This window comes from Poecilia latipinna, unplaced genomic scaffold (assembly GCF_001443285.1).
Source record: "Poecilia latipinna isolate Pla-1442-1.1 unplaced genomic scaffold, P_latipinna-1.0 Scaffold7, whole genome shotgun sequence".
Taxonomy (NCBI): Eukaryota; Metazoa; Chordata; class Actinopteri; order Cyprinodontiformes; family Poeciliidae; genus Poecilia; species Poecilia latipinna.
The window spans coordinates 601148-610133 of NW_015112623.1; the positions used below are offsets into that span (position 1 = coordinate 601148).

Sequence of the window (8986 nt, forward strand, 5' to 3'; positions counted from 1 at the left end):
TTTCTTTTGGGTTTTTTTTTTTTTTTTTTTTTTTTTTTTTTTTTTGTATAAATGCCAGCCACCAGGCTACGGTGGCTGTCTCTCTGTGTAAACATTCCAGAGATGTTTGGTGTCACTTTAAAAGAAAGTTCATCACTGCACAAGCATGAGACCGGATTCTCATGCGAGGAAGGATGAAACTTCTTCCAGCAAGGCACATCTTTTAATGAGGAATCTTTTAAAGGCTTCATGACTCACTTTTAGCTGCCATGGACTCACTTCTCTTCTCTTCTTGTACAGGCCACTTCTAAAGGATTTGTGCTGGTACAGACTAAGGAGGTCTCTATGAAGCCTGAGGATGCAAGGCGTGTGTTTCAGAACAGCGCAGATGACCTTGTGGAGTGGATCAACAAAGGTATGTTCATTTTACTTCATCTAATTCCTCAACTGAACTGTAATTCAGCTTAATATCTCCCAGTCATTTGAGGAAGTTGTTTCATAATTCTAGCAGCTATTTAGTGCATTTGTAAAGCCTGGTGTAATCTTAGAAAGGTTCTCATATGTGTGCGCTTCCGCGTGCCCTGCATTATACAGCAGATCCATGTGAAACACACCAAGGCATGTCTGAAATTCTTTGAATTCCTGTCCTGTGTTGTTCCGACGCCTTCAAATATAAACAGAAGCGTAACTTTATTTAATTTTCTCATGTGATTATGGACTGAGGAAGAATAAAAATACAGTAACCCTGCAAAAGTTGTCATGCCCCTTGAGGTTTTCCCCATTTTGTTACTTTCAAAGCAGCAACATCAATATCTCTTTTTGGTTTCATACCCATCATCTGAAAATGAGAAGAATACATCCTAATCATTTTTAGTAAGATAAACCTATGCAGAAGTCCCGTTCACCGTCAGTCATGTTGGAACTGACGGCGAACGGGACGCCTTCAGTTCCACAGTTACATGGAAGATTGTCCACTGGTCAAACGAAACAAAAACTAAACTTCCTGTCCTATATGCAAAACATTGTGTGTGGAGAATAGATGAGAGACTTTTCCACTTAAATATAACATCCATCTGAAGAGACTGGGTGGTGGCAGCATCATGCTCTGAATGAAGCTAAATGCAGGGCAATCCTGGAAGAAAACCTGTTGGTGCCTGCAAAAGACTGTGAGCCAGGCCTTCTTGTCCAACATCAGTGTCCGATCTCACAAATGGGCTTCCGGGACCTTGATTAAAAAAAAATCCAATTAACACACTCATGGAAAGCCTTCCTGGAAGAGTTGAAGCTCCAATAGTTGGAAATAGTGAGCTGATATCATGTTAAGACTACAATTACCCTTCAACATTTTGTGTGTGTGCACATGCATGTGTGTGTGGTTTTTATATCCTTATGGGAACCTATTTCTTTCTACAATGTGGGGTTATGGGAACCATTGCTCCTTGTGGGGACTTTTTCTTGGTCCCCTGGAGGGAAATTGTTACTTTTGGGTTAGTGGTTAGGAATGTGATGGGTAGGGTTAGGATAAGGTGTAGGGTAAGGGTTAGGCTGTAGAAATTAATGGAAGTCAATGTAAAGTCCCCACAAGTGATGAAAACATGACTGTGCATGTGCGTGCGTGCGTGCGTGAAGGTAAAACCTTTAGCACTGTAGTGTATTAAAAATACTGGGAGCTGGAATTGGAGTGAAAGTACCAAAATATAAACACGTTTTTGTTTCTTTTACACTAATGTGTACTTTGTGGTGTTTGTCACATCAGAGCCAGTTAAATCAGGTTACAGTAGAAAATGTAGGGATGAATACTTTTGCAAGACACTGTAGGTCAGGGGTGTCAAATTCATTTTCATTTTCATTTCGGGCCACGGCAAGATTATGAGTGTCCCAAAAGGGACAGCTGTCCTGAAACGTATTAATAAAACTATCTATTGACAATCTGTTGGGTATTATAGCTGTGTTTTACAGTGGTGTGTTAGGGCCATGGTAGATGGAAGCCAATAAACTAGCATTTTGTCAGAATGTCAGTAAATTCTTTAGAAAAATACATGAAGATTTTTAAGATGCGTTGAAAATTTGTAAGGAAATCTCAGAAATTTTGAGATTACCAGATTATTTATTTATTTATTTAGAAATTTTTTTAGATTAATCTAAAAGTTAGACAGTTTTTTTGGGGGGCAGAAATTTATCCCCTTTTTCTCATCTACAACAGTCCTAATGCCGTCATAATGTCTGCATTCGATGAGTACTGAAATTAAATAATATTTTAACATCTTTCTACATTAGAGTTTGGCACTATACAAATAAAACTTATTTGATTTTACTGAATTAATATTTAAGCACACAACCGTCATCTATAAGTTCTATTTATGAAACACTCTGGAGTCTTGAGGACCACATAAAAATGTTATTGTGGGCCAGATTTGGCCCACAGGCCTCAAGTTTGACACATTTTTTTTTTTTTTTTCTGTCATGATCTCCTTTGAATACATTTGCTTTGTGTGTGTGGACGTGGTAAATGTTGCATAAGTCCCCCAGAACCCTCAATATGAAAACCTCTGCTTCCACGGGGAAGCCCTTTGCTGTTTCTGTTTGAAAAACGTGAGCGGAATGTTGAAGGGATTGGGATCGGTCCGAGTCCCCACACTGGGATCAGGGGTGTGGTTGCCCTGACTCTGAATTTTTCTGTCTCTCCACTCAAGGCCCGGTCACTGCCCTGGAGCTGAACGGTGATGGAGCAGTGGAAGGATGCAAGACCATCGCCAGCGAGGTTTTTAGTGGCACTAAGGTAGGCATTTTTACTTTTTTTTTTTTTCACTTTTGGAGCGTTTTTCTTCTTTAAGCGCTCACACACGTAGCCTCACTTATGTTCTTCTTTTTTCTTCAGATTTTTGTTTCAGACAATAAAAATACGTCAACCCGAGACGTCGACAGCTTCTTCAACTTTGCCGACATGCAGATGGGTTTGTAAATAAGTCGGCCGTCCAAACAAGCTGCCTGAGCTGATTGAGATTCCTTTTTACGGGGTGAAAGGCGGGAACGGAAAATTCTCCGCACCGTTTGATGTTGCCTTGGATCGAATGAGTCAGTTTTCACAATTGCATGAAAAAGTTATTACATTTTTTTTATTTTTTATTTTTTTTTTGTTTTCGTTTTTTTAATGCCGAGGGAAGAAAAGGCTGCAAACCACTCAAATGTTAGTTCCTAAGAGTGCTGTGATTATTTATGTTTCTGTGAATGTATTTTGTAACTCTGCTTTCATCCATCTTTCGTGAATGTAGCTGTTTCTATAAATGTCTTTTTTATGTGCTTTATTTAAAATGTTACTTTTTATTGATTTCTAGGATAAAAGAGAGCAAATGAGGGTGGGAGCAAATGAAGGGAGCATATGGTTTCTCTTAGAATTATGTGTGTTTGTGGTTTAAATACTGGATTTTTCTCTGTTCAAAATGTGTATATAAAAATGTGCTGTATAGGTGATGACCATGTTTATACTCTTAGTTCTTAGGCCCAAACCAGGTTGTGAAAAGTTGATTTTAAGTTACCGTATCTGTTTTCGCCAACACATAAACACAGGAGAGAGGCTGGATTTTTAAAGTAGGCAACTTGTTGTTGTTTTTTTACATATATATTTTTTATATTCATTACTGGACTTTTTTTTTGTATAGAAACAAAATAATCAACTATATGTGAATATATATTTTGTAAAATGTTATTTTGTAAGATGACTGAAAGAAAATCTCTGTTTCTTCTTCACAACTTTAAAGGCTGAAAAAAGGAATGTCTAAAGTAAAATTTACCTTGTTACTCATACTCAGCCTGATAACAGATGTGGAAAAAATAGACGCTGGTCAAAAGGGAAATGCTCTTCTTCCTCTTTGTGAATTTGTCTTCTTTTTTTTTGTTCAAAGCCTCTAAACGTCCATTTAAAGAGACTGAAAATGCAAGCACACTAGTTGATTCACTATTGTTGATTAATTATTTACTATTAGTCCAACTAAATTGGTTTAGTCTCTCTTCTGGATGATGAGTTTAGTTGGAGTTTTTGGTCGAGAGAAAAAAACAAATCCTCCGTAATTCACATGTATTCCACTGACCTGAATCATACGTCTCATTATAAACTGATGACCTCGTTTACAGACTTCACTTTACCCAGTGATATAAAAAACAAACAAAAAAAGCATATAAATCATTACCATACTGTTCCTGTTTTTTTAATCATCACTTCTGATTTATGTTTTTACAGTCACTTCTAAGAACACCCATAAAAACATGCCATGTGAAATTTGTCAATTTATTTGTATTTGTATATTGATTTTTTTTTTTCTAGAAAGTATGTGTGTAACTATGACCTTTATGAAATGCCAGATTCATATTAAAATCCATAGATTAAATGATTTTTGTCTAGGCGATTATTTACTTGTAATGGCTATTCACCCAATAAGGTTAAGTGTTTGCGTTTGGTTTGACCATAGCGGCAAGCGCCAGAGTGCAAAATTGAGCGCACCCAGGGCGGAGGAAAAGCGGCGGGCTTTAGGACCCGTCGCTACGGGCGGTACAATAGAGCTGTTGTGCCGTGTTGGTGGTGGACATACTGCAGCCTGGAGATTCCCACTGTGGTGGGGTACAAAAAGCTTACATTTTATTTAATATTAGGACCACAGGCCATATTTTCATAACTGTATGTATGTTCGGTCCGTGTGACCGTGTGTTTGAAGGGAGCAAAGCGGAGAAAGGCCGTGGATGGAAGGTAAGATGGGAGGAATGTGAACAATATGCTCGTGTGTTCAGGGTGCCAGGATTTACCCTGGATGGTTTATTCAGGCCACGGGGCCTGCTCCTTTCACGCTATACCGAGGCCATTTCTGCGCTTTTGCTTCGCAAATACTACCTGCTCTGTGGAGGAGTCTCTCTTTAGAAACTTGTAATTATCTTCGCAGAGCATTTAAGCAACTTGAGCTGTGTAAATACTTGCCTTAATGTCTGTAGGAAGTGACATCTTTGTAAGAAGGTGGCGCCATGTTTGACTTTATAGCCTACAAGACAGCCTGGTGTAGGCCTGTGGAAGGGAGTGTTTGGCGCCAACAACTCCGTTTAGTTCTTCTTTTTAGTAATGGAAGCACAACATAAATCTCCCAGCTTGACGTTTAACTCAATACGACAGCCACACGTTACATTAATGTCGGTAGAAATGAGTAAATCCAGAGGAAACCCCTTTAATCATTGTATTCTCAACCCAAAGTGCCTCTAGTTAAAGAGTAGCATGTAGACATGCCATACACCAACATTCATAGTTCCTTCCAAAAGTATTCAGTCCCCTTGAATACGCCAGCAATGCACAATTATTCCATTTATGACTCCAAATAAAAATCTGAAAAGTGTGGCTTGCATTTGTTTCCAGGCCTACTGAGCAAATACTTTACTTCAGTGGGTTTAGTTGGGATTTTTATGCTACGGAACATCACACAGTAGCCCACAATTGTGAAGCGGAACAGTAATTCAAAAGGTATTGAACCATTTATAGATATTTACAGCAGCAAGTCTGGTGAGTTATGCGTCTACCTGCTCTGTTCGTCTACAAACTGAAACATTTGCCCCTTATTCTCTGGATAATAGCTCGAACTTGATCTCATTGGATGAATAGAGGCAATGTTTAAGCTGTTTTCTTCCAGGGCCACCCCATATGTAACACCGTCCGTCCAGGTAAACATGGAGCTGGAACCACCATGTTTACCTGTTGCGTACAGTCATTTCAGGGCTGACGCCTACCGGTTCAAACGTATTCCGTGAAGTTCAGTAGAGAACACCTTCTTCCAGTTGTTTACCGTTCTGCCTGTGTGGTTTGTACCAAAATGCTAACAGGACTTTATTAGCCAGTAGCTTTCTTCTAATTCCCTTTCTATTAAAAACACAATATTGGAGAAAACGACACCTCTTGGTTTTCAGAAACGGTTTGGAAGTCCGATAACGTTTTACTTCTGCTTCATAATTATGCACCAATTTGTGTTGTTCTCTTTGATGTGACACATTATTGTTGTAACTTCACAAAAAAAAAGAAAATAAATTCACAGTCTATGAAAATATGTGCATGCCATACATTTACGCTCAACTATACATTTCATCCATTTTCAGCACTCTGAACTGCGTTGTTGCTGAAAAAATGCTACATAAATAAAACTTCTTATCCTTATTTTTTTTTTATCATTTATGTAACATTAAAAACAAAAAAAAAAGATTACTGCATGCACTTTCTCAACCCATGACAACTGTTTTGTTAGTTTCCACTCAAGCATGACGAAGTCACTGAGAAATCCCCCACTTCTACCCTTCTCAGTGAGTGGGTTTTTATCTCACGATTCACTGAAATTCACCGAGGTTAAGCGTTCGTCGTCGCTCTTTGGCGAATCTCGGTGCACTCGCGAAAGAACACAAAAGTCAGATTTTTAGCTCAGACAAAGTTGTAAATAACTAAAATTGAATTTTGAGTTCATTAAATCCAGGGCGTGAGGGCAAACGAGGAGCTTCGCTGTGGGAAAAACGTCTGAATGAAATCAGTCGAAAGCCTGGGCACGTTTCCTCCGTTCCCGGTGGAAAGAGGAACTAGTTTGATGCGTCTTCCTCCTCCTCCAGCTGCTCCTGCCGTCCTGTCCTCATGGGGAATGTGAGGCATGTCCTGTCTGTTGAAAAGGCTTACTTACTGTACAGGAGGTTACTCCTTGCCTATGAGCTTTTTGAGAACTTGTAATGAGTCATCCACCCAGTCTAAACACACACGCTGTTGGCTTTATTTTTTATATATATATTTTTTTCTTCTGTTTGGCTTTGATTCTGCTGAAGCGTAACCAGAGTGAAGGATGTCTGACTTGTTTTATTTCAACCGTTCACTGGAAACGTTTTGTTCTGGACCTCACCTGAAGAAAACAGTGCCTTCCTGAACTGTTTGCACCTCTTGAAGTTTGATGCGTTACCATGACAACCTCGACATATTTTTATGTTGCAGACCAACGCAGAATATAGTGGACAGATGTGATTCATGGTTTTCTTTCTTTCTTTTTTTTAAAATAGAGATATTTTTAAAGGGGCGACATTCAACCGCCGTTTACTGACAATCATTAGTTTTATGTGCCTCTCCTGTTGACTTGTACCGCAGTGATGCTTCACTTTGTGTTGGTTTGTCACATAGAATCTTAATGACGCATTTACACTTTATTTATTTCTGTATTTAAAGTTTAGCAGGAGTATGCATATTATCGTAAAACACAAAGTTGACTTGCGTCTTCCCTCCTGCAGATATGAAACAAAGAGGTTAGTTATCAGAAGACTCCACTGGCATGCTTTGCAGTCTGACGTTTATGGTGAGTACCCATCATCCTCTCCGTCAACCAAATCTAGACTTAAAAATCAATTTTTAGATTTTTTTTTTTCCGAATTTGATTTCCAGTTTTTCAGCCATTTTTTTTTTCCACTTTTTTGTTAAAAACAAAGACAAATGACGGAAAATAAATCACTTTTTTTTAATTTATAAATGTTTTATTTTTCTGTTATCAGAATTTCGCTAATAGTGTGCACCCAATATTCCACTTTTTCAGACAGAAAGTAACCAAGAGAAGCTCAATTTTCAATTCTAATAGATTTTTATTTTTCCCCTCACTTTTCTTTTAAAAAATTACAAATGACAAAATTATCTTTTTTGTTTTAAATTGGCTTTTATTTTAGATTTTCTTCCGTGAGCTGACTTGAATGAAAATTCAAAATAAAAAGAAGTTGTAAAACAAGATGGTACTTCTTCTCATCACTCTGGAAAGTGCTCAGGTGAAAAAATAAATAAAAAAATCTGAATTTCCCACCCCCCCAGAAAAAAAATCTTTAAAAAAAAAAAAAAAAGTAATTAATTGCTAAAATTGGAGTCCTGACTGATGGTTTTAAAAGCCGCCTCGTTGCTCCTGCAGGACGTTACAGGATGAAACGTCTCAGGTCGTCCAGCAGCAGCGACAGTTCCGACAACGAGAGTGAGTCCCATCTGTCCGAGACACCCGCTGACACAAAAACCTGGACTTCCTTTGTGTTTCTCTTCTCTGTAATCGACACTCGCTCGTCCCTTTTTCCTTTTAGGTCCTTCAACCTCTTTCTGCTCCTCCCACAAATATGAGAGTAAATCTGGAACCCCGGCCTCAGACCCGAAAAAACCAGCTGAAGTAAGAAACTAATTTAAAAACAACAACAACAAAAAAACAAAAAACATCAGGACTCGCACTAGACTTTGTCTTTCTGTCCTCCAGGTGTTCAGAAAAGACCTGATCAGTGCCATGAAGATCCCAGATTCCCACCACGTGTCGCCGGAGGACTACTACCTGCTGGCGGACAGCTGGAAGCAGGACTGGGAGAAGGGCGTCCAGGTGCTGGCCAGTCCGGACACCATCCCCGAGCCGTCCGTGAGGTACGCCGCGTCCCGTCTGAGCGCTCAGCACTCCGCTCGGCACTGAAAGGGTTCTCCTCGCTTCCCTCCTGTTCAGAGTCGCCACAGAGAAGTCCAAGGAAGTGCTCTACACCCACCAGAGGAAGTACATCCAGTGTTCGGGCCAGGAAGCGATGGAACCCGGATACGTCAACATCAAGGAGCTGGCGGAGGCCATGTGCCGCTACGACCTGGACGACATGGACCTGTACTGGCTGCACGCGCTCAACAGTGAACTGAGTCACATGGGTAAGGAAATCTATAAATGTCGGCTCTCTTTGTTTATGTCCCCAGACTGCTGAGGTAAGTCATTTCTTATAAATTTCCACACTTTTTTATTATTTTTAAAGTTGTTTTTGTCCATTCATTGCCCCACTTATCTGTTGGCCCATCCACCTTGCATTTTAGATTTATTCATTTACTTCATAATAAATATTGACCGCTGTGAAAATGTCTCCTTTAAATTCACATGGAACCATTGTATCTTTATTTTTTAGGATGGTTTGTAAAACAATTGAAAAGTCTGACATTTTCACCAAAAAAAAAAAAAAAAAAAAAAAA

The 8986-nt window shown here is 39.2% G+C and overlaps 2 protein-coding genes across 4 annotated transcripts in view; both read left to right on the forward strand.

Annotated features, from left to right (window-relative positions):
* rp2 (RP2 activator of ARL3 GTPase) overlaps positions 1-3599 on the forward strand; it is a 9798-nt gene extending 6199 nt beyond the window's left edge. The window contains exons 3-5 of the mRNA XM_015022920.1: positions 280-394; positions 2673-2758; positions 2858-3599. Of these exons, the coding sequence (XP_014878406.1) occupies positions 280-394; positions 2673-2758; positions 2858-2941 (285 nt within the window). The 3' untranslated portion in view covers positions 2942-3599. The remainder of the gene's footprint in view (positions 1-279; positions 395-2672; positions 2759-2857) is intronic.
* A 902-nt stretch (positions 3600-4501) lies between these two features.
* The window catches only part of jade3 (jade family PHD finger 3), a 14751-nt gene continuing 10266 nt past the window's right edge, over positions 4502-8986 (forward strand). For 2 of the 3 annotated variants that reach the window (XR_001422933.1, XM_015022354.1), the window contains exons 1-5: positions 4732-7325; positions 7920-7979; positions 8083-8165; positions 8250-8407; positions 8484-8674. Coding sequence is in view for 2 of the 3 variants with exons in the window: in XM_015022354.1 (XP_014877840.1) it covers positions 7211-7325; positions 7920-7979; positions 8083-8165; positions 8250-8407; positions 8484-8674 (607 nt within the window). In the remaining variant the exon portion in view is untranslated. The other variant, XM_015022463.1, reaches the window with a different exon arrangement.